This window comes from Dermacentor variabilis, chromosome 10, assembly GCF_050947875.1.
Source record: "Dermacentor variabilis isolate Ectoservices chromosome 10, ASM5094787v1, whole genome shotgun sequence".
Classification (NCBI taxonomy): Eukaryota; Metazoa; Arthropoda; class Arachnida; order Ixodida; family Ixodidae; genus Dermacentor; species Dermacentor variabilis.
This window is the reverse complement of record NC_134577.1, coordinates 60,957,112-60,982,023: the sequence shown is the minus strand read 5'-3', so window position 1 is coordinate 60,982,023 and position 24,912 is coordinate 60,957,112. Positions and strand designations below refer to the sequence as shown.

At 44.0% G+C, this 24,912-nt stretch overlaps 1 protein-coding gene and 1 pseudogene across 3 annotated transcripts in view; one reads left to right on the top strand and one right to left on the bottom strand.

Annotated features, from left to right (window-relative positions):
- LOC142559266 (putative ATP-dependent RNA helicase DDX5 pseudogene) overlaps positions 1–24,912 on the bottom strand; it is a 52,514-nt pseudogene that overhangs the window by 7,377 nt on the left and 20,225 nt on the right.
- Positions 1–24,912, top strand: part of mmy (UDP-N-acetylglucosamine pyrophosphorylase mmy) — a 96,134-nt gene that overhangs the window by 68,168 nt on the left and 3,054 nt on the right. For 2 of the 3 annotated variants that reach the window (XM_075672838.1, XM_075672836.1), the window contains exons 3-10: positions 5,065–5,228; positions 6,225–6,429; positions 7,035–7,194; positions 10,888–11,076; positions 12,213–12,406; positions 13,814–13,948; positions 15,901–16,086; positions 20,563–20,601. In XM_075672838.1, coding sequence (XP_075528953.1) covers positions 5,065–5,228; positions 6,225–6,429; positions 7,035–7,194; positions 10,888–11,076; positions 12,213–12,406; positions 13,814–13,948; positions 15,901–16,086; positions 20,563–20,601 — 1,272 coding nt within the window. The remainder of the gene's footprint in view (positions 1–5,064; positions 5,229–6,224; positions 6,430–7,034; positions 7,195–10,887; positions 11,077–12,212; positions 12,407–13,813; positions 13,949–15,900; positions 16,087–20,562; positions 20,602–24,912) is intronic. The other variant, XM_075672837.1, reaches the window with a different exon arrangement.

Sequence of the window (24,912 nt, the reverse complement as noted above, 5' to 3'; positions counted from 1 at the left end):
TGACGGTGGCACATAACCATTGTGGAGAATTGGCCACACATGGGCACATATCCAGTGGCACATAAACAGCCGTCTACTAGGCCAGACAGCATCCAGCACATACGTAACGGCTCAAGGTGTCTGTATATATATTCATATATATCTGGCAAGGAAGAAGAAACAATGCCAAACCCCAGTGGAGACCCAAAAAAGGCGTTGATTAAAAAAAAATTCTAGCAGAATCCATCTTCCGATCATTGGTAGATTTTAATGGGATTAGCCTTCACGTAATGTAGCAGCCCACCGTGTTACTCAAGACACCGTCGTTTAAGATCTGTAGCAGGAGAAGTAGGCTAAAAATGCTAACTGCAGTGATAAACCCACTCGCCACAGCGCCACAACAGACTACAGAATCTACACCTTTGGACACCAGAAAGCTTTAGTAAGCATGGCTTCCCAACCACCGTCAGTGTTATTGCACTGGCCAATCACAGCCCACAATGTCTACAGCTGCGGATGCCATGAGGAAAGCATCACTAAAATGTGGCTTCCTAACTACAATCAGTTCTGTCCCACTGTCCCTATAGAATCGGCATAACTGACTTCGAATTAACTATGTTGTGATTGCATATAGGTGTATTTTTGAAGGGCAGAACTTTAATTTTCATTTCAGAAGAGGAGCATACTTTGTCACTTTTATCAGTTGGACATAAAATTTGTTTTGTTTCATGAATGAGGGAGATGTTTCAGGGACTACACAACACACAGTGGAAGCACACAAAAGTGGGTAAAGAAATAGGTGAAGCATGCTAATTGCATACAGAAAGACGGGATAAGAGAGAGCGAACAGTACAATGTGCAGACTACCAACATACTGTTGTGAAGTTGTCCATGTAGTACAGATGAAGCCTTATATATGCACTTCCATGAGTGAAGTGCAATCATTGCGATCCTTCACCATTGCAATCCTTCACCATTCTTTGTGGGCTTGTGGTTATTTTTTTCTCTTAGTGACCATCTTTGTTCCTTGTGTTTTCCTGTGACTACCATCTGCCCCACATGCCCAGGGCAGTCGCTTTTCACAGGGGGTCATTGATGCAAAGTTGGCAGCCCGGTACACCCGCTTGCCATTGGGGCGAGTACAACAGTGTGTGCAGTAGTGTGTTAACCAGCGCGCCCCCCTCATGGCCATGGTGGTGGTGGATGTGGAACATCCTTTTAACCAATTCCGAGGCCAGAGCACTTGCGGCCCGCTTTTCTCAGATCGGTGTAGCCTTACAACTTGCAAGCAGCCGCTCAGCGTGAATGCTAATGCGCATGCGCTCAATGCTCAACACTCACGCTGGCACCAGAACGTGGAACGTTGGCCTGGATCCGCTACCGTGCTGATTTAGTGGAGCATGACAGTGTTTCTGCTTGGCTTCTTAGTTATTTTACAGTCAGGTTGAGCGGCTTGTGTCTCTGGGAGAGGCGCCTGCTAAAATAGTGAAATCAATGCAGTTCTCTGCAGTGCCTGAGCGAGTGAAATGTGAAAGGAGTTGACCGTAAGTGACGTTTGGCTAAATCTTGAGTGTCTTTGAGTGTCTTTCTTGCTTTCCTTTGACAAGGACACTCATACCATATACAAAAACAGTTCTAACAAATAGTTGAACAAAGAGCCGCAAGAAATTCCTACCAGTACTGCTTCTCAAGCCCATATCTCTGGTGTTGCGGTATTCCATAGACAGTAACACTCGTGTGCAGAAACTGAAACTCTTTAATAAGTAGTTTCTAGGAATTTGAACTAGTACAAGTAAACTGTAGTACACACACTCAAACCTCATTATAATGAAGTCAATGGGATACAGTAGTTATTTTATAAAATGGAGAATATTGTTATACTTAAAACAGTTAACATTCAGGCAAACAACATACTTCTTCAAGAGCAAAAACACACACACGCAATCATGTGGTTACCAGCGCACATCGCCACCCCCACTGACAAGGGCTCCCCTAACTTGAACGAGGTAGCACACCGCTTTGCGCGAGACCTGACTCGCCGTGCAGAATCGGAGACTGCCTCTTCGAGTTTGGAACTCTTAGTTCAAAACACACGACAACGCTTGGTCAGATACAATGACATCACCAAGCACTACCAGCTAGGCAGGTGGTTATTGCCCCCCCCCCCCCCCCCCCTCACCCCAAACTGAAACGTCGCCAGGCAGTCGTCTGGGGACAACTGCAGACACAAACCTTCCCCAGTCCGGTGCGATTGCGGCACATTTTCCCCGTGCACTACCCGAGTGCTCTTTGAAAATTATGTCTTGAAATTAGAGCGACTCTCTCACACATGTTGTGGGAGTGTCGTGTTATATCAACTACAATGGCAGTAGCTCCGGAGGCTTTTGCGTTGAAGCGGGCCGCTGCTCTGCGCAGCTCCAACCTCAAGACGCAAGAGTGGGCTGTTCAGCAGGCCCGAGAGGTGGCAACGAAGCAAGGCCTCGAAGTCCTCTCATGGGAAACCTGAGCCCGGGTCGTTAAACTTTGCCGGATTTAAAATAAAGATGTTTCCATCCATCCACACACACATAAAAAAAAATGAAATTTTGCCTTTGTGGGCTTTGTACGCCTATGCATGGCCTTTCATTATCCATGTTTTCCTCCAAAACTTTGTTAAATAGAGCAGGACACCGAGTTGATTTTTGCAGCAACGATTTTCCATCGTGGCTTCTGGGGACCCTTTTCCTTGGGATTGCTCCAAAAATAGTTGTGCAGCAACAGAGCAAACCCACCTGAGTATATGCAACACCTCAGGTGAGCGGTAATGGTCACCGATCATTATCCGTGAAGCCATTGTCATCACAGATGTGTGGTTCATCATTTTCCAAAGTCCACGAGTGTCCCAAGACCAAACTAGCGGCCCTGTGCATCACACGGAAATAATCGAGTCAAGCACATAGCTTTGCAGGAAAGCCCCCAGGCCAGACATGGGTTGGCACACTAAAATCCATGGGTGAAACTGGCCCAATTTTTCGGGCTGAGCTGTCGCAATGCAGCCAGGCCCATACTCTCCGACTTAGGAGTTGGCCATCTGGAACAAAATACAAAGCAAGCGACGCCGACACCTGTCTGACCGAGCAGCGCAGCAAGACATTGGGGCTGCCGTTCCTGAAAACCACCATAGAATCTCCTCTTGCAGCTTCAGAGTAACCACAGTGACTCAAAAAGCAGTTACCACTTCACTGCTCTTGCGGACTTGGACCCAACTTTTCTGACCATGCCACATTCCATGTATCGGCACTGCAGGAGGGGGTTGACAACCTGTGCTCATTTTGCCGGGTGCCTGGTCGGGTATGAGGTTCACCTTCTCCCCCCTCTCACTGCAGCTGCAGTCCTTCGACTCTCGGCATGCAGCATGAGCTCCCCCTCTCAGCTGTGCAGGCATCTGGCTCATTCGCATGTTGCCCATGACACACGCCGTGGAGGTGGGGAGAGCTTCCACACAGACGCCACGGCTCCACCCTAGCTGGATTATACGGCGACGCAGCCACCAGCACCGTTCAGGCGCCTCTGGGTTATGGTCGCCGGACACTTCCCAGGACTGACTCGCGAGACCCGACTTCCTCGCTGCAGCTTCCAATAAACTGGATTACAGGAGTGCGCAACCAACCCCCCTAGCCTTAACAGCGTGGTCATTGAACTCTCTTGCAAGGAGCGCAAATCCATACCGAGGCCTCCAAGTAGTTCGATTACAGGTGCTTACCCAGCCAGTTTGGTATGGTCTGGTGGTAACCTTCCTGGGATGTGAGCAGGTAGTACTCGAAGTCAGCTGGCATCATTTGTGTACGTGATCAACACCTTGCCCCCAGGTGATAAGTTACAGTGGCTCACCACAAACCTCTGGCATGGGCCGGTCAGGCATATCGCAGCGCAGCACCGTTGTTTTTCTTCCCACGTCCTTGTGCTATTAAAAATCTTTTTCCATGGGACACCAACGGGCCCAAATTGCTGCGATTGTGAGTTGACGTCACTGTTTTAAGGTTTTTAACACATAAGGCTCATATATGAATGCGTGTTGGGGAATTGAAAGAACTATCAGTAGAAAATTTAACAAAATCCCAGTTTTGTTAAATCAAGGTACGACTGTGTGGATATTTATTGCCCTTTTCAGGTGCCTTTGTGTGCTCGCTGCTCGGAAGAGCATTTTGCTGCGACCTGTTTTTCCTTGTCTATACTGCTGCAGCAACAGCTGTGCGAATTAATGCTGCTGTAAAAGTGTAGCATCTGATTCGCAGGTGCTCTTCAAGTGGCTTTTGTTAGTGTGCCCTTTCTGTTTTGTTCCTTTTTTGTGGGCATTGTTGGCTTTCAAGGTTACTTATGATGTGAAAACAATAAACTTGGCGCTATCACGCATGTTTCATTTTAAATCAAAGCTAGACTGCCAATTTTGAAGGGACAGTAAAGACAAACATTATTTACTATAGTTAAATACTACAGTTAAGCTACAGTTAAAGCACAATGTTACAGTTGACCAATTAACCAGCTGAGCATTTAATAAACAACTTCATAACAGACAAGCAGCAATACTTTATCACAGTACTACAGTTAAACCTCATTATAAGAATGTTATTGAGAGCAAGCACTGCATTACAGAGGCAGTGTCAACTCTGCAGTGTCCATTGTGTGGATAATTTTCTGGCTTTCGTGAGCTCTGTACTCATTAAAAATGACACTTGGGGCACTTCGTAACTCTGACTTGTTTTTTTTTTTTTGTTTGGCTTAGCACTTGCCTTTAACATTCATTTAAGAATTGATGAGAGTTCAAAGTGGACTTGTGTCTTCTTACGCTTGCTAGCAATACTGCCTTTCAAGCTTTGTGGAAGCAATAATTTCTGTTATAGCACAGCAATAAGTCATGCTGAACTTCCATGACAGCACACATGGCAGTTACAGGGAAGGAGCAGCTTGGGACTGCGAGTACCTTGCGGTCGCCCATTTGCTGGATTGATCTGTCCTCTCTTGAGGGCTGGTGGGTTCGACAGGAGCCCTTGTTTCGTGTCAGGAAGAAGGTCACTGAGGAGTGGAACTGTACCATACACTGCGCAGGTACATAGACTTTGCGAGGACGTCATCGGCGTTCAAGCAGGCGACAGACGCGGGATCGGGTGATGCTGAAAGCTTGGATGACCTCCTGGAGCCCATTCCTACCGACCGGCATGGCTCTGTGTCTCGGTGTTCACCTGAGAAACTCGAGGCATACCGCAATGAAGGTGGGTGTGGCAAGTGGCCGGGTGCAGTCACGGTGTCGTAATGATCGCAACACTTGCTGCGGTTGCTGTACACAGTCCTCCATTTCAGCCTGTGTTGTTGTTTTAGTGGATCTTCCGCTAGATCTGGCACATATTCTGGCTTGTTTAGCAGAGAAAGTGTGCTTTTAGTTAATATAATTTTTTTGGGCAGATTTATTTAGGAATTCCTAGACTTTTGGCAAATTTGCAGAAATATTCAATAGGCCCTCGTGTACAGTCAGCCAAATTGTCAACTCACTCGTGCATGTGCTGGCTTTCTGTACTAGTGTCTTGCTTTTTACTTCGTATTTTACTCAAGCCTTGCCGAGATAACTTCTAAATTATTCATGGAGCAGGGATTGTAAAACTGCTAAATGAATACCACTCTTTGGTGGTCGACTAGAAACCTGGTAGCAACTTCAAGACACTATTTTTATGTGTTACATATAATTTAAAAGGGGCCATGACACCAAATTTTCAAGCTTGAATTATGCATTGCATGTTGAACCGTACACGTCCCACTGCAAGCTGGCAAAATTTTGATTGCATTCAGTGGGGTATAAAATTTTAATTAAAAGATAACTATTAACTGAACCATAGAACAGTCCAGTAACATAACTGCATTAACATTAACTGATGATGCAATCAATTGCACACCCAGCTATGGCTTCCTTAATGTTAACGGAAACTTGTGTATAATATTATGGCTACTATTGCACAGTGAACTTATTTATTTCTTGTATGAAGTTCTTGTTGTCTCTGTGAATAACGTAAGTGTCACATGTTGACTTGTATTGCACTCTTGGGCCCCCCCATCAAGCGTGTTTGCAGCTTCTATTCCAGGAGTCCAGCCAGGATACCTTTTAGTACATTAAGTGGATTGAATTGGATTGAAACCTGACTGTGCGGGTCAGACACTGGGCAGCTAGCCATTCATGCTGCACTGAACCATTTCGCTTCTCTGTCTCCTCTCACCAGGCCTGCGGCTGGTGTCCGAGGGCAAGGTGGCCGCTCTCCTCCTGGCCGGTGGACAGGGGACCCGCCTGGGCGTGCCCTACCCCAAGGGCATGTACGACGTGGGGCTGCCCTCACACAAGACGCTCTACCAGCTGCAAGGGGAGCGGCTCTGCCGCCTCACGCAGCTGGCGCAAGAGCTGACCGGCAAGCGAGGAAACATTCCCTGGTAATGAATGCTCCCCGGCGCACTTGTTCCTGCCGGTTGTTGTAGGTGTTAACTGATGCGAACGTGCTGCGGGAGACGCCGTAGTCCCTGATCCACTTTATTACATTGAAGATGCATGTTGTGATCCGCCATCAGCTCCCGTGCTACAGAAGGCTGTAAATGGTTGCTCATCGTCCTCAAAGCCTTCAGATTAGAAACGCCGGGGAAGAAACCACAACATTGGGGAGAAAAATAATTTTAAAAAAAGTTTTTTTCACCACAGAGAAAGTTGATTTAGTTACAATAATACATCATACTACATCTATTTCTTGTGTGTATGAAAGCATTTTCATCAATTAGTTTCTTTCTCAGTGTCTAAAGCAAATATAACACTTTTTTGTTTGCTGTGTTGAGAAATTTTGTGTGTACCACACTAATTGTTGTATTGCTCTGTTTGGTGTAGAAGTTTGCACATAGTCAGTTATGAATGGGTAACTGAGGCCCTGTTTCGCATGAAGCCTTGTGTCTCTGTTAATTCAATTCCTTCAAAATAAAATAAACTTCTAACTTCTACTACTGTGCTACAGGGTCAATGATGATCACCGATTCCTGCTATCCTTCCTCAGGTACATCATGACAAGCGAGCACACCAAGGAACCCACGCTCGAGTTCTTCGCCAAGCACGACTTCTTTGGCCTTCAGGAGGACAGCCTTGTTGTGTTTGAGCAGAACATGATGCCAGCCTTGACATTTGATGGGAAGATAATCCTGGAGACCCCATATAAGGTTAGTGAAGAATTAAAAAAAAAATACTTCTTGGCAAGCTAAAGCTGCAGGCAATGCATTGTCACTCGACTCAATGGTCAGATATTATATTTTTGAAGCAGACATTTTTACTGCCTTTGTGCATGTGTCCAGGCGTGCATGTTTGGATGATTGAAGACGGTGCTGGCATAAATTTCTAGGAAAATGTAGTTTTTGGGAATGTAAGATGCCGCTGGGCAACACCCACGTAAGGGAATGCTGCCGCGCTGTGTTCGCCATACATTCCAGAGTAATCTGTGCTACGTACGTACGCCACTATTCATGACGCACGTAGTCTGATCAGACGGGCCTCTGCTGCTAGTGGATCAGCGAACATGTTAAAGAAATTTTGGGTGTTGTGAGATGTGCCCTGCTCTGAGTGACAACATAACAGTACTAACCCTGTAAAAATGGACACCACAGGCAGAAAGCAAAACGTGTTTATATAGCATATGCATATACGCCATGCGCAGCGCCTATTGAGGCGCCACTGAAAGCTGCGTAGCCACGGTCGTTGGAACCGCAGGCGGGCCTTGTGCCATATACCCCTGCTTCCACTGTAGGCATGACTGAAATGTGTGCATTCGTTTGCTGCTTGTGCACATCCCAGATAGTTACCTCTGCGATGCCAGTGTGCACAAGAAAATTGCACTGTACAACAGTGGACATGCGTTCGACATCACGGCTGTCTAGGACGACATTGTCTCCTTACGCGCCAAGTATTTGCTGCAGATGAACATCAACAAGCTTGCCTACGAAGTGGAGCTCATTGCCAATATGCCGCTTTCATTGTAATGCCCCGGCCACTAATCGCTTCATTTGTTGGCCCGTGAACCAACATTCTTTATGCACACACTTGCTTCGTTTACATGCCGTATATATTTATAGTAGGTTGAGGGAGCGTCATCGCACCTTCGAATGCATGGTTCATACAGGCTGGCCACGTGAGAAGCCAGCGACGGTAAAGCTTGCAAACTAGCACAATGAGCTTGAGAAAAATAGTACATAGAGAACTCTGGCAACAATTAAGGATTGATTGTTTTTATGCTTGCATCTTACCACTGTCTGCACAGCATGGTTTTCGCATGTTCCATCGTCAAACAAGCAGAGTGTCTCGGTAATTTCACGGGAGCACGCAAGTGAGATATCGGAAGACGCCATAGCTGAAAATTTGCCTCCCTGGTCAGTCAATAGCATACTGCTTTTATATTTTATGTTATTCTTTAGTGTCACCACCATTTTTGCTAGTATCATCTGCACAGTTAAATACAGAATTAAACCATATGTTGTATCACCTGTTGTAGTACCCCGAGTCTGAATAGCCAATGCAGCGCTTTTTAAATTATTTGAAAGAGTACGTTGACACAATAATAACAGTTTGAAAGCAAATGCAAAGCACTGCATTAAATAATTCTTGTAAACCACATGCTACATTGAAATCATTTTCAAAGCAGAAACAACTACGGTGAAGCAACATGACCATATATTGATCCATTTCATGTAAAAGAAGAAAAAGGGAAGCACTTGTTAGCACCACTAGCAAGAAAAAAAAACACATGAAGGTTTCAGAATTGAACACAACGCATGACACTGCTGGGGTAAAGTGAATGTGCATTAGTTGGAGACATCAGGGCTTCGAAGTTCAGGGGTTTCCCATTACCGCAAAGTGATATTAAAAGGCATTCAAAACGAGATTGAATGCCCTGTCAAAACCTTTTAATGCTTACAGACACCAGGTTGTACAGTCAATATGCAGATAGCTGAGGCGTGCGTGCACCGAACGCTCTACACTGCAGGTCGCATCTCAGTGCCATCGATAGGTAGAGCAACAGCCGATTCCATGCAACGCATGGGAGATAGCATGACGCTTTCTTGAAGGCACCGTAACCTGCTTTTGTTCTCAAAGCATATAAACACAAAGAGCATTTCACAGCTTTGCCATGTACGCCATTCGTCATGTTCTATGCAAGTGCCCACGGTACACTGTACAAAGGCAATCGCTTTCCATCGTGCTGAACCAGTTGGACGAGCAGCCTCTGTTAGAAGAAAGAATTTTACGAATTGATGTGACTTAACATTGCATCAGAAGGCCGTGCAAGCGCTACTGCGCTTTTTGAGATCAACCGGCCTGTGTGACACCTGTGATTTGAACGCCTTTTCTGTTGCCGGTTTCTGTTTTTCCTTCTTTTTTCTATGTTTTTAATCTCCTTTCGCTCTTTGTCGTCTTTAGAAACCCTATAACCCTGACCCCAGTACAGGGTAGCAAACCGGAAACTCTCCTCTCGTTAACCTCCCTGCCTTTTCTCTCTCTCTCTCTCCACAGCTTCACTCCACGTTCTGTCTTGACTTTTCACGACTTTTTTTTTTAAAGGGGGGCATCCTGCCTCATCAGTAAGAACAGCCTAATGTTTATTGTATCTTCTGGACTGTAAACGAGGCTGCCAAGTTTAAACGACCTGCCATGGTTGCTTAATGGCTATGATGTTGGACTGCTAAGCACGAGGTCGCGGCATCAAATCCCGGCCACTGTGGCCGCATTTCGATGGGGGCGAAATGCGAAAACATCCATATACTTAGATTTAGGTGCACACTAAAGAACCCCAGGTGGTCCAAATTTCCGGAGTCCCCCATTACGGCGTGCCTCATAATCAGATAATGGTTTTGGCACGTAAAACCCCATAATCTAATAATCTAATCGAAGTTTAAATGTGGAAGCACTCACTAAAAGTGCAATGACATCAAGCAAAAATAAAAACATAGTAATCGCTCTAAAACTGCAGTAAACAAAGCATAATTGTTTATTTTCCCCGTCGAACAGCGGCGATTCACTGGCGCCTTCGCTCTTTCTTGTGAACTAGCACCAGAAACTAAGTGTGTGCCTGGCGAGTTTTGTACGTTTTAAAGCACCGAACTACGAAACAGTTGTTTCAAGACATCGCTGAAGGCTGACAGAAGCGTTAAATCACGATAAAGAATGCAAACATGACAGCACGGGCATAGGCACCCATGGGAATAGTGCTCGCCCGAGCCTGCCTATGCTTTGCAGCCTTGGGGACAGGTGGCGTTGTCGGCACTTTGCGCATGGCGTATAGTGAAACCACAGGACAGTCAACTCCCGTTTATTCAACCTCGGTTAATTTGGCTTTTTTGTTGATTTGAATGCACCGGAAAGCCCTGGCGAAAAACCATACATTGCTATGGAAAAATACGTTAGTTCAAACTCAAAAGCATGCCACATAATTTAATTCTACCAACACCAGTGCCCCCTGATGTGCCCAGTGGTTACCAAAAGCTTGAAAACACAAGAAATTCAGCAGGCAGTCCTACTGCCACCCTAGTTATGAGACTGTCTTGTTTAAAATTGTTCTTATCATTTAGCTGCTGATGTTCCTTCTGCCTATGAAGCCATTTGTTTCCGCTTGTTTCATGTCTTGTCATGCGACGTCAAATTAACGGGCATCTATTGTATATTATATATAAACATGTATGTTAAACCATGTTTGTAGGGAGGGCAGAGTTGGTGTGCGCAAGCGCTCATTTGGCCCGCACTGCAGACTAAATCCTACATCACAAAGTGTCAGTTGTTAGAAGTACATGCCCTGTCCATGTGTTGAGTGTATCATATGTTGGTGGTTCCTGCTTTGCTGAGAAGCTCGGCACCTTCTTTTTGGTCAGGTGTCCATGTCCCCAGATGGCAACGGAGGCCTCTACAGCGTCCTGCAAAGGAAGGGGATCCTGGCGGACATGGAACGGCGAGGTGTCAGCTACATTCATGTCTACTGTGTAGACAACATTCTGGTCAAGATGGCCGACCCCACGTTTGTGGGATATTGCGTCACCAACGGCGCTGACTGCGCAGCGAAGGTGTGTCTCGTATTTGTCATTCTAAATATATCCTGCCAGTTTATTTCACTGTATTTCAGGTTCTAAGGAGAAGCAGTTTATTGTGGATTTTACTTCAGCTTAGGCATATCTTCATGGCTCTAGTCACTCTACATGTATATTCAAATGTAGGCTAACCTTTTTAATTCAACTACTTTGCTGTTTCAGTATTGAAACTGTACAGTTGAATTCTGTCGTAGTGTCACACTTCAAGCGGAATCTACTTCATATACTGTACATTAAGACACAAATAACTGCAGTTTGCAGGTGCTTACATTTTAGGTATGTCTAGCAGTCTGGGCAGTGCAGTGGTAAAGAAATTGTAGATGATAGACCGGCTACATGGCACTCTCGGCTCCCCTCGTTATGGCTTCTCAAGCAGAGCTCTTCTACTCTACGTACTCAGGTTTCAGATGACATAAATGCTGATACATAAATGCTCCATATCTAGTTATCTCATTGTGGGGAAAATACAGTGTTTGATGTCATTCTGTTCAGCTGTTCTTTCATGACCCACATATCAGATGTATGAGAGTTTGGATGGAAACCGTTAGTCTGTGCTGAGCATGTCACCAATTAGACCAACTTGCCAATCAATGTTTTTCTTTTCTCTTTGTCTGTTTGCTAACCATTTAACTACCAAGCCTGATGAGTGTTCATCCAGGCAACAGCGTTTTATGCTTTGATTGCCGGAGACAGGTCGCTGTTGTCAGCATTTGCTGACAACAGCTGTTGTTGGATTTCGGCACTTGAACACACTCCTCTATGCTCTCTATCCATTTTGTTATCATTTGCTCAAACGACTACACCAGTACCTTACAGTACGCGCTGAAGGGAAGTCTCTTTCGGAGCAAGTGTGTTTTATCAATATTTTGGGTGCATATAAGATATAAACCGAACACTTCTTGTACTTGGATAAAATGTGCATGAATTTGCTTGAATAATATAAACACAGTAAATGTTGTATGCTTAATGACAAAAACCTGAATGTTAGAGGGTTAACTCCTTTCTTAAGCCACGGAAAAGAGTCCCTTGCGTTCGCGTAAATAATCGTGGTTGCATTATGACAGGCACCTCTCGTCTTACATGGAAGTGTCTTCTCTTGCACGCTGCTGCAGGTGGTGGAGAAGGCCTTCCCGACGGAAGCTGTCGGGGTTGTCTGTCGGGTCAAGGGCCGCTTCCAGGTGGTCGAGTACAGCGAGGTGTCGCTGCGCACGGCTCAGCGTCGCAACCCTGACGGCCGGCTCACCTTCAACGCAGGCTCCATCTGCAACCACTTCTTCACCCTCGACTTCCTCAAGCGGGTGTCCGTGTAAGGGAGTAGCCGGACCTCTTTCATTAGCACTTGGTGTGGCAGTGAGATGAGAGCGTTTTACCAGTTTGTGTTGCTTGAAGGGACACTAAAGAGAAAAAAAATTATTTGAGCTGTTTGAATTCCTTTTATACAATAACGAAAAAATAAGCCACTCTTACCGTAAGAAGAGGCTCCATAAACTAGTAAAGGCAAAGACTGATGGCAATGCTGCCTCTAAGTTGCCGCACCAGCTGACGTGATGTCATAGATTTGGACATCTGCTTGTGCCTAATTAATGTTTTTTTTTGTCAGTGAGAATGGATTATATTGTCTTCTAAAAAAGTCAAAGGCTGGACCTGGATAGCTTCAAGAGGTATTGTATACCTGGTGTCTACTTCAAACCAGAGGTCATGTACATATAAGCTCTATCAATGGTGCAGGTAGTGTTGAGAGGAAAAGTGCAAGATTCATGATGCGGTAAAAAGGTTTCTTTTTGAGGCAAAAAGCCTTATATGTCTCTTTAGTCAGAGAATCTTCAGCAAAAACACGTCTACGACCCGAAAGGTACAAAAAGGCTACAAATGCTTGACCATTGGTGGCTGTCGAACCCATGACCTTTGGTGGGAGTTGAACCACGACCGTTTGTGGGAGCCGAACCCATGACCTTTGGTGTTAATGAAGGTGAAGTTAATTAAGATGGCGTTAATTAAGGTACTTGAATACACGACCTTTGATGGAAGTCGAACCCTAGACCTTTGGTGGGAGTCGAACACACCAACTTTGGTGGTAATGAAGGTGGAGATAATTAAGTTTCAGGTAATTAAGATAAGAGTAGTTAAGGCACTCGAACCCTCAACCATATGTGGGAGTCAAACACACAACCTTTGGTGTTAATGAAGGCAAATTAAGTTACGGTTAATTCAGATAGAGCTAATTAAGGCACTCGAACCCACAACCTTGGGTGGGAGTAGAACCCTCGACCTTTGGAATTAAGAGGGATGACTAAGTGATGTATACTAAGTGAATTAAGAGGGATGTGTGCATCATGCGTCCTTCTTTAAGGCATCGGCACTTCGGCTTTTGCCTGCAAGTCGTCTTGGGGATAACGTAACAGGCCCTGTGAATTTTTATTAAATTAAGGGTCGCATAATTGTTTCCACCACAGACAGCAATGTTGCAGTCACTCTGAAGGAAGTTCTTATAGAACACTATAGCTTGCGAAATAATGAGAGTAGCCAGCGAAGGGCCTTTCTTTTCAGGGGAGGATTAGTTGCGAGGCATTCGGGGGATAAAAGAAAATCAAATAAAAGCTTGTAACTGTGCATTGTGCAGCTATTCGAAAATGATTATTCCAAAATAATTTTTTAAATCTTTTTTTTTTCCACTGCTAGACAATTATTTCTTCTCTCTCTGTCTCTGGTGCAGAGGCACGAGTCTGAAGTACCACGTGGCCAAGAAGAAGATTCCGCACGTGAATGACCTTGGAAACTTGGTCAAGCCGGAGAAGCCCAACGGAATCAAGCTGGAGATGTTCGTGTTCGACGTCTTCGAATACGCCGAGTGAGTTGATGGCCTGAATCTGCGCTGCTTAGGCTCTGGCCTTCCTTACTTGACGCACAACCTTCCGTCTGCAGTGAACCGAAAGCTATGGGGACGGACCTTCTTCATGTGTGTCACCAAGTAGTCTGGAAGCATTTGACAATGCTTCTGGTTTCTTTCAACAGATGCTGAATCAGCATAGCTTCCACATGCATCGTTTTCACATTTGCTGAAACACGGAAGATAAAAGTAGAAAAAAACGTCAAATTTGGCACTCAGTGGTGTATTTTGTCTTATTGTGTTGCTGGTAATAGGATCTCTTATGTTCTCACTTTCCCAGCTTGCTTAAACTAACGGTGGTGAGAATGTGGAACTATTTTCAGGAGTGCTTTTACTTGTGTGTGCTTCACCTCCGTAGCTTCCTCTTCATTGCCACAGGAAGTTTAGTTGTACACAAGTATATAGCCCGCTCTGAAGAGAGTGAGTGCAGACTTTGAACGAGAGAGAGAGAGAGGGGGAGGGAGGGAGGGAGGGAGGGGGAGGGGGGTAGTATGGGGAATGTTTTAACAGTTACACCAAATAAGTTCTGGCCGTATGCATGGCATGATACTCCGGCGGACATAGGTGTTATATAAAGTGACCCGTTCATATGTAGTACAAATGCATGCAGTGTACTCAAGCTACACAAACAGTGAGCTTGCGCGGTAACAGGCAGTTAGAGACGCGTGTTGTTTGGGTCAGTTTCCCGGGTAAAGACTGGCAGTGCCATCGCTGTGCACGAAGCTCTAGCAGTGCTAATTTATGGTCCAAAAACATGGCCAGCTCAAAAGACGCTGTCTTGTAAATGTAGTGCAGTTTTTAGAGCAAGCTTTTGAGGCTGTAAAGCGAGCGCAGGTGCACAAGACGTGATAGGAGACATTGCACACATTTACCCAACACCCATAGCTCCAATTGGTGTTTGTGCAAGAAGTTTGCAGGAATTTCAGGATTCAGCTCAGAGTAACTAGACCATGTAAGTTATTCACAGGTCTGGACTTTACCAGTCGCTACCGCTGACAATGCTCTTGAGTCATGAACAGCAGCTTACTCATATTCGTAAAAATAAAGTTGTGCCATCACTGTATTCAGCCCGTACTACCCTGTGGGACTGTAACTGGAAGGATAGCAATGGAATTTGAAAAAGAAGTTGGACATTGTAGAAATAAGCTTGTGCATCAGATATTGAAAGTGGATGGATGACATTTCGATTGGGAGAGGGGGAGAGAGGGGGGAGAGATAAAGAGAGGGAGCAACTTTATTGTTAAGATTTTTATTGAAATTAATGTAAGGAATTCAAGTTCGGCAATGTTACAGAATGATTAGGGAAAATAACTGGCGGTCTATTAGAGTAACAGTATCAGTGCCAGGGAAGGAGGAATGCTGCTAGAGATGGCAGAGGGTTAGATGAAGGGGTGAGGTTAGGAAATCTGCAGGCCTTGTTTGGGCTTGGTTAAGGTAGTATGGATAACTGAACTGATTGGGTAATCAAGAGAGGTAACCAAGCTATATATAGTTCACCACAAGCTTGCATTTGGCCTCATATGCTCATATATACTGTGTCCTTTGTCAAATTCTAAACATTTGTTGAAACTTGGCTTAGCTCGGGTTGAATTTTGGCTGCGGCAGCCAAATTCTGATGGAGACGGAATGCAAAAATGCTCTTGTACCATGCATTGAGCGTACATTAAAGAACAGTTAGTAAAAATTAATCCGGAGCCCTCAGCCTCATAATCTTAACGTGGATTTGGTGCGTAAACCTGATAATTTCTTTAAATTAGTGCTTCTGTATCTCGCCTCCTCTGTCCGTGTCTCATTTTTTCTGCACCATTACCCTGTCGTTAAGTGACCAACGAGCACTAAACTGCTCTTGTCCACTTCGAATCGCTTGATGATGGCAATGATGAACACGCAAACCTGGTTGTTATTTCCCACAGCAACTTCTTTGTGTGGGAAGTCCTGCGGGAGGACGAGTTCTCGCCCCTCAAGAACGCCGAGGGGGCCGCCAAGGACACGCCGACCACCGCGCGCCACGCACTGTACAGCCTGCACCACCGCTACATCCTCAGCGCGGGCGGCAAACTCGTAGACGAAGACGGCTGCCCCATTCCACTCATTCCGAGGCAAGTTCAATGGCCGGCACACCCTGTTTACTTTTCCTTGTTGACAGTGATGTTCGGGAGAGCTGCAGCTGTGCACGCCCATAATTCTCTTAACAGTATCTTACGACTGTTGGCATACTTAGTTGACTTGCCTGGCATACTTAGTTGACTTAGTTGATTTAGTTGACTTAGAGGTGCCAAGTCACTAACAGTGAAAGCATAGTCATGTCAAAAGATGTTGTCGAAAGATGTCATCTGCGAAGTGCAAACTCTTGTTTTACACGTTGCTGACTTTGTCCCCTTTCTGATAGGACAGTTATGGGCAGCGCCTGCATTCCTAATTCATTTGTCAGCAAATACAAAAACCCTCGGATATGTGCGTGCGTTGACACTGACAGCCATGTTCAGCGAAGCGTCATTTTACCCTTAATCATTATGCATCCACGTGTAGTCCTTTTGAGTTAAGTGCACTCTTGTGTGAAGTCTACTCAACTCTGCAGCATCGTGCCTGGTAGGAGAGCTAAGGGCGCTGCACTCCCAATGCTCTGCCTTCCCGTGTCCTATGCAGTTTGCAAAAACACTTGTGCTTGCTCAAGCGCATAAAAAATAAAGAAAATCTGGTAAGGATATTTGTCAGCAGCATGTAACTGTCACCTGAAATCTTCCAAGACTTCCAGCGCACTCCCGGTGTACTCCCAGTGCACTCCCACAGGCCATGCATTCGACAATTTTAGTTAAGTGCACAGGTGAGGACATCTCGCTAGCTGTGTTGAACCCGTAGCACCTTTAAGTGGCTGTAGTGTTTTACTGCTTAGCTCGACACTGTGAGATTTTGAGTTTAATTCTTGGCTGCACCAGCTGTATCCTGATTGGGGCAACATTTTGCTGCATGTTGAAGAACCCCGGTGGGTCAAAACAATTGCAAAGCCTTCGGCTGCAACACCTCTTGTAACCCAGCCGTTTCTTTGGGACATTAGGCTGAATCAGCCAACCAATCCACTTCTGTTCACAGAGCAAACAATTAAATTTCATTTGGAACATATGAAAGAGATTTAGGTTCTTGGCTCCCAAATGGAAAGAGAGCTGCCCATTCAAGCACATTGATCATTTTGTATCAGAAAGCTTGCTAAAGGCCATGCTCACCATGACAATGTATATAATTAACTTCTGGGAAGTGAACTGCCAGCTTTCTAAAGAAGTGGCTCGGACCTGAATCACATTTTGTGCCGTGTCACACTGTGACAACACGGATTGCATGAAACATATTGCAATGAATAAATATTTTTAGAATTTCCCATGTTCTAGACACTGAAGATACCTTTGATCATCTTCCACACAGTCCCAAACATTTTCAGGTCTGCGGACCACACACCTCTGGGTTGACAGCTCTGTGTTTGCTATTTAGAGCAGGTTAAACTATGCAGAATGCTCATTTATGGTTGCGTTCAAGTCATGCCTGCCTGCTCTACCTTGATATTCCTGAAGGCTGCACATATTTTAAATTTTTAAATTATTATTTTGCATCGTACGATCTACAGCATTTGCATGCTTTGCTAGCATTCTTTTGCATTTAAATTCAATATGTTCTTTGTACCATGGTGTTTCAGCTAAGACTTAAGCATGATGTGGAACCAGTCCGTTACAGATAAAGTTCACTGGCAGCACATTTGTGACAATGGGTGTCAGGAATTCTGCAATTGCGAACGGTCTGTTTGCAAGGGGTTGCTGATTAATAATACAGTCTCTTGCAGCGTAACCTGCTGTGGTGGTGTGGCTTTGGCGTGGCACTACTAAGCCTAAGGGCATGGGATCAAATTCTGGCCACAGCGGTCATGTTTCAAGGGGCGCAAAATTCACCCGTGTACCATGCATTGGCTGCACGATAAAAAAAAAACCCCACATGGTCGAAATTAATCGGGAGTTCCCCCACCTTGGTGTGCCTCATAATGAGATTGTGGCTTTGGCACTTAAAACCACGAAGTTTAGTAAATAAACTTGCTGTGTGTTACACCCTCAAAAATATGAAGGAAGAAACAATTACGAAGATAGTGAAGTGATTTTGCTCCTTTAATCTAGTAATGAAGCACTTCGTTACTTTCATTAGCGTTGTTCCTTCCTTCCTATTTTGCGAGTGTGTAACACATTGCAAGAGACAGTTCACATGTGCGCCAAATGGCCTTGTTCACGTGATTTCTTAGCATGAATTGAACATTTGCAAATTGGTTCTGAAGGAATCTGGAAGGCGGAGGAACCTTCATGACAAGAAAAAAGATTGGCAGTTTTGCTCCAAGGTAAAGCGTTAAAAGCGATCTCAAAGTTTAACTGTGTTCAAGCCACTGCCAAGGTGTTTTAACAATATGCGGAGGCCAACGTTAGACAACTGTTGCTCTGCAGCAGAGACCAGGCAGGTACCAGGCGTGTCACATCACTGGCACAATGATGAATGCGTACTGACAGTGGGGTTACAAGTGTTGCACCTCAGTGGTACACGAGATGAGACCGACGGAAAAAGTGTCGGCGTTGTGGTCGCACGTCGTCTTACGCCAGGCATCCCAGGTGCCCGGAAACTTCGGAGGGAGGCATGTGCCTGGGGTGCCCATCTTGGCTGTGCCCCTGGAAACAGGTTTTCTAGTTAATTATTTAGGGCACTCCAAACACCTCCCGATATTCTCTTCTGAGGTTCACAAGGCTTGGGTTTTCGTTCGATGCAAGAGAAATTTAGAAGCCAAAATCATCATGCCAATCTGTGATAGCTACATTGCTGTGGTGTTGCTTGAAGCTGAATTGTTTTCAGGTTGCCGTCAGTGATAAATTCACATGCAGTAGTTATGTGTTAAGTACAGGAGTAAGCTACTGCTCATCTTCAGAGTCCATGGCTGATAGGTGAGAGATTGTCTCAGAGACTTTGTCAGAACAACGACCTTGCTTACCTAATGTCACTGTATGTGGGGACCTTGGCATGGCTTTGTCACCTGCCACAATAGCTCATTTGCTATGGCGTCGCACGGCTGAGCTCAAGGTCTCGAGTTCGATCCCAGCCGCAGCAACCACACTTTGCTTCCGCAGAATGCAAAAACACTTATGTACTTAGACTGAGGTGCACGTTAAAGATCCCCAAGTGGTCAAAACTAATGTGCAGGCTACCACTATGGCATGCCTCACAGTCAGATGGTGGTTCTGGCACATAAAACCCCTTAAATTAATTAATTAATCCCTTTAAAGAGTTCATGTGCAAGTGTTGCACAGTTCTGTGATGCCTAGTACCACAAATTCATTTGCCTAATTGCCCAAAGAAAAAATAACCAAGTTTGAAACTCGGTGTAACATACATGGATATAATGAATCATCAGATGTAACGAGCTAAGTCAAAAATGTTTCTGCCGATATTTCAGCATACAGCAATTACATGCTTGTAATGAATGTAGAATACAACGAAGGTATTTTGATGTCACTATTAAAGGGTTACTCCAAACCTCCACTGGAGCACCCAATTATGGGCAATGAATCATATTATCATTTGTATATGTCTGTATTCACCTGCCTGTGCTGTGTGGCCTGCACTTAAATAGTTTGTGCGTCCTGATTTCTTTAATTTCATGCACGATGCAAGATAAATTCATAGCAAAGCAAGCCAACCAATAGTTCTAAAAGGCTTTTGCACTTGTTATTTTGTCTCCATCTGTTGTTTTATACTGTACGTATGCTGTATGCTTTTTGAGATGATTTTTGCATTTCGGCCAGTCCCATGGGACACACACCTGTCCATGGGCAGAAAAGGCAATGGCGGAAATAGTCAATAGCACTTTTTCTCTTTAACAACGAATTGTCACTAGCGGATCTAGTAATTGCTGGTTGCTCCTCATAGTTCGTTTGATGCAGGTTGATGTTTATTGCAAAACCAACGACTTTGCAATATTGTGAGCTCGTTTGAACCACAACTCGTTCATATCTTCGCAAGTGAATTGTGGTTTTCCTGAAAGCATTTGTGGATACTTCAGGAGGCCCTCTTATGATGCAGGGCTCCTGTTTTGCGAAATATGCCAAATTATATAGCTCTTAAAGTGTTTCAGAAGCCTTATGTTAATTCGTACCTAAAGAACTGGTATAAATACAGGGTATAAATAAGGGCGACAACAGTATCCTTGTCTCTATTCATGTTGCATTTCTTAAGATGCGTAAAAACCAGTGAAAAATGCAGACCCGCTCTGAATTGAGCAGCGAAAAACGCAATTATTCTCTGTAGAGGGACAGAAAAAAAAAACATTCTCTACAGATTGCCCAGCAAGATTCATCACGTTAGCATGCAGCGTATGGTGCTTACTGCCAAAGCAAACTTGGATGCCATTTCGTTTTTTTGCACCCATGTGACAGGTGTGGTAGGCAGTCTGGCTGCTGACTGGCATGTCTCTCTCATGTGCTGTAGCATGCTTGCACCCTAGTTGAAGACTGCATGCGTTCTCTCTTGCACGTACCTGTTGCCACCATGTTCTTCAACAGTGCGGAGGAAACTGAGAATGGACACGGTGACCACAAAAGGTACTGCCGCCTCAATACTTTGCGTGCATGACTTCGAAAGCGGTGGCTGGGCTTGTCTGAACATTGGTTTGCCAATGTGCACTCGGATGTGCATCATCATGTGCCTGAACAAGATGGACTTGTTTTATGAGCTGTTATCTATTGTATTTTTTCAATAAATAAATAAATAAATAAATAAATAAATAAATAATATTTATTAGCAATGCAAAAGCAGTGATACATAGAGAAATATGCAGATGGAAGTTTCAAGGTTACAAACTGCAGGAAGGACTTCTTATGTTAATACAGGAAAGAAGGTATTATAGCGAACATATAATAAAAACCAAAATCAGTATGTTAAATGTAACAAAAACAGCATAAAAAATTTCAGTGGCAAGCTTGAGAATTGTTGTGAAACACAACGAATTTAATGGAATGCAGCAGTTACACATTGAATGAAAACATCTTTAGCCTAAATGCATGTTTAGGCATTGTTTCTTTCAATTCAGCTGTAAGTGTACTCCATAATAAAATTTGTGGAAAAGCAATGTTAACCATGTTTGAATGTTTAGAGGATTTTAAATATCACCTGTGGCAAATAACACAAATATACACAATGAGCTGGATTACTCGGAAGAAGCCAGCATAACTTGCACAAGAATGGACTAATTAACAAAATTTGAACAATTACGCTTTTTACAATTACTTTATCACACATACTGCGATTTACGAATTGAGGCCAGTAAGTTCACATGGTCCATCCTCTTGGAACAAATTTCGAAGTTAGTACCAGTTTTGAGATATGTGGCGTCCAACTTTCGCTATAACTACACTGTTATTCCGCTTACATTTTTTTAAACAAAAAACACTTTTATATATTGAAGCTGAAACATAACTGGAACACCAGTGCATTTTGTCATGCTCTTTTAGAACATCTTGAACTTGGTGTCAACTTCAGAATTTGTTCCAAATCAGTACTGCTTGCAATCTCAATGGCTAATGTCTGCAAAATGTATTGCGAAGTAACCAACTTAGAACTTAATTAGCGATATTCTGACTATTAATTTATTACGCATTTTTATTTCTGATGCAAATGATGCGCGCTTTCTAGAGTAATGCTACTCAAGAAAGTAGTTCAACATGCCGTGCATGGTTTTAAAAAATGTTAATTATAAAAGAAAACTGTGCCTTTCGTCAGTTTTGAAAAGTACAGACTCATAATGTGCTATGAAATGCATTTCTGTTCTAGTTAGGCATTTTGCACAGTACATTTCTCTTAGTGTAACTAACTATACAGGAAAAGCTGCCCGTAGTGCTCATGCATAGATTTGGCAACTGCATGGTTGCTGCTATGAAATATTGATTTGATACTTTCCAGCTGCTGAGACATGAGCCAAATGTAAGCGCTAAGAAAAGTAACACCATGGGCCTTATAACGTAAAACTATTCCAATGTGTTTTCATTCCAATTTCCTGACACGTAAAATTTACGTAACCGGCGACACAAGCATGGTGTGGTTACCCACAGCATTATTGGAACAGCCCAATCAAACGCTCCTTGTTTGAAGGAGGTCGCTTTTGTTCGCTTTCCAAATTAATAACATTGCCTACATTGCGCGGTTTTTCTTATCTAATTGGCTGGCAAAAGGCGAGAAGGACGCTCAAGTGGGGAGGGCTTTGAGGGTGTCGAGCCAGCGCACTGAAAATAGATAACCGGATAAAGGGGGTGGTGCCGGCGCCTGCGATTGGTTCACTTGCCCCTGCGCTTTTTGACCAGCTTGCGGTGGCTGGTCGAAAATCGCGGTGGCGTGCAATGGAAGGTTAAGAATGCTGCTAAAATGGATCCACGGCAAAGAAGAGTTGGCAGAGCGACGTCGTAAACATGCCGAAAGGGCTTGATAACGTTATATGGCCATGTAAAAAGCTTTATTATAAGCAAATAAACCCATGCTCTCCGGCAGGTACGAGTAGCCAGTGCCTGAGCAATCAGCAGGCAGCCATGTTCTATTCCTTTTGGAATGGGACAGTCTCCGGCTATTCAGAAAGAAATTCAGTTCTGTTCGGCATATTAATCTATTTTCAACGTGGTCGCGGGATCGAATTCCGGCCATGGCGGCTGCATTTCGATGGGGGCGAAATGCGAAAACACCTGTGTTCTTAGTTAGATTTAGGTGCACATTAAAGAACCCCAGGCGGTTGAAATTTCCGGAGTCCCCCACTATGGCATGTCTCATAATCAGATCGCGGTTTCGGCATGTAAAAATCCCATAACTTAATTTTTTATTTTTAAAAATTTTTAGCGCATACGCGTCACTTTGACATGGTGAGTTTTCGCGGTTATGTGACGCCGCATGATAGATAGGCAAAGTGGGCGCAGCGCGAGAACTTTTGACCAATAGCAGAGAGCTAATGGCGAAAAGGCGTCGAATCAGAAATAATACTTTTTTTTTCTTTGGTCCAATCATGCATAATCAGTGTGTACACATGATCAGATGTGGAGCTGTCGCGGTTTTCGTGACGTCGCGTAACAGACAGGCTGACTTGGGGTTGCTCAAAAAAGCTTTTGACCAATAACAAAGGGCCGATTGCAGAACTTGGAATAGAAAAGTTTGGAATAGCTTTACATTCTAGCGCCCCATATGACGTGATTGTGTGATGAGGTGGAACAATGGAAAGTTCATGGCATAACGAAACTGTGTTCGTTGCATCCAATACGGGTAAAAACAGTTCTCAGTAGGAGTCAACAGCAAGCACAGATGACAAAATGTGATTTAGACAGTTAGACAAGGCACATGCAATCCTGAGTTTTGCACGAGTCAGTGGCGCCATCTAGCAATCAGATCTTTCTCAAACATACACAAAAATAACTTTACATGCAGTTCATATCTACTTTGCACATGCAGATGATTATTTTTATATTTTGAGTACTTGTAGAGTAACACAAGATTAATTTTAGCCATTTTGAGAGTAACTGCAGTGACTACAAGGAGAACTTCATCATGGTGGCATTTTTTGCAGTTGTCACTTTTTTTTGCCCATTGTTTTCTTCCCTGGTGTGAGTTACTTATACTAACTCTGTGGTAGTTTTCCATAATCTGAAATCATTAATTTGAACAGCAGCGCATTTTACTTTTAATATTGAGTACATGTTTCTGAAAAAAAAAATGATGCAAAGCATGCAGTTCTTAGCAGTTATAGCATGCCCCCTAAAGGTCTTAACATTCAGGCAAACTTTCTTATTAGTCGTATTGGCAATTATCGTGCAAATTGTGTTTGCTGCCACTGCTGTTAAGCCCGGTCAGCGAAACATTACAGTTTTGTCTCGAAACCCATATTTTCTTTAATAATCCAAGGCAATTGTCACAGGAACCTTTGGTATACTTTATTTACTCCATTCTGGGTGGACTTCAGTTCTAAGCCGACCCTCCAAATTTGAAAGGTCAGGGGAAAAAAAAGCTTTCCTCAAATGCAGCCACAAAAACAAATGACATTTATTACCAATGTCCAGTGCCGGCCACGCACTAGCCCCAACTCGCCGTATGTAATGACGCAGCGTTCTCGGTTCCATTGTGTTAGTGTCTCACCGAATGCAAACTCTGAGAAAGCAATGACTGAGCTCACACTGCACTTATGCAATGCGGTCCCTACAGCTGCAGCAGCGGATAGTGATGGCTACAGTACTGTCTCGTGGCACTGGCATTAGCGGCGTGCCATTTCTCCAGTTCCAGTACCCCCTAACGAAATCTTCGATGCTAACCCGAACTAGCAGTTTCATAACTCATTTTGAAAAGAAAGAATTGGCTGTATTGAAACAAATACAGTATTAATCTCTAGGGCCTTCAACCCAATGCGAGTGCTTAGAATTTGAGGGCAATTGCACTTGCAGTGAGCATTGTTCGTTGGCTGCTTTCAAGTTTTCTTTAACATTGACAACGACATGCAAGGTAACAGCATTAGAGACTCCATTATCATCTCCCCGAGTGCATAAACAATCTCCTCATATTATGTTCTTCACCTTCTAGCTAGATCCGATTGAAGCATTGTCGACATGACCCCACCATTTAGCTGACGATGTTTTAGCTTTCAAAGTGTCGTGTTGTATGTACAAGTTTTTTTAGGCCTTACAAATTTACAGACTCTGCAGGCTATACAGGTCATTTTGCAGAGGAGTTGCAAGGCGAGGCGAGCATACTTTGCTGCTATTAACATAAGTTTGAGAAGGCTATTTAAAATGACATAAACTCGTTAACTTTTTTTTTGTTAGAAGCTTGGGGGCAGCTTTATAGAAAATTTGGAGTCAGTTACATTTTAAGGCATTCTCATTTTGTTTTAA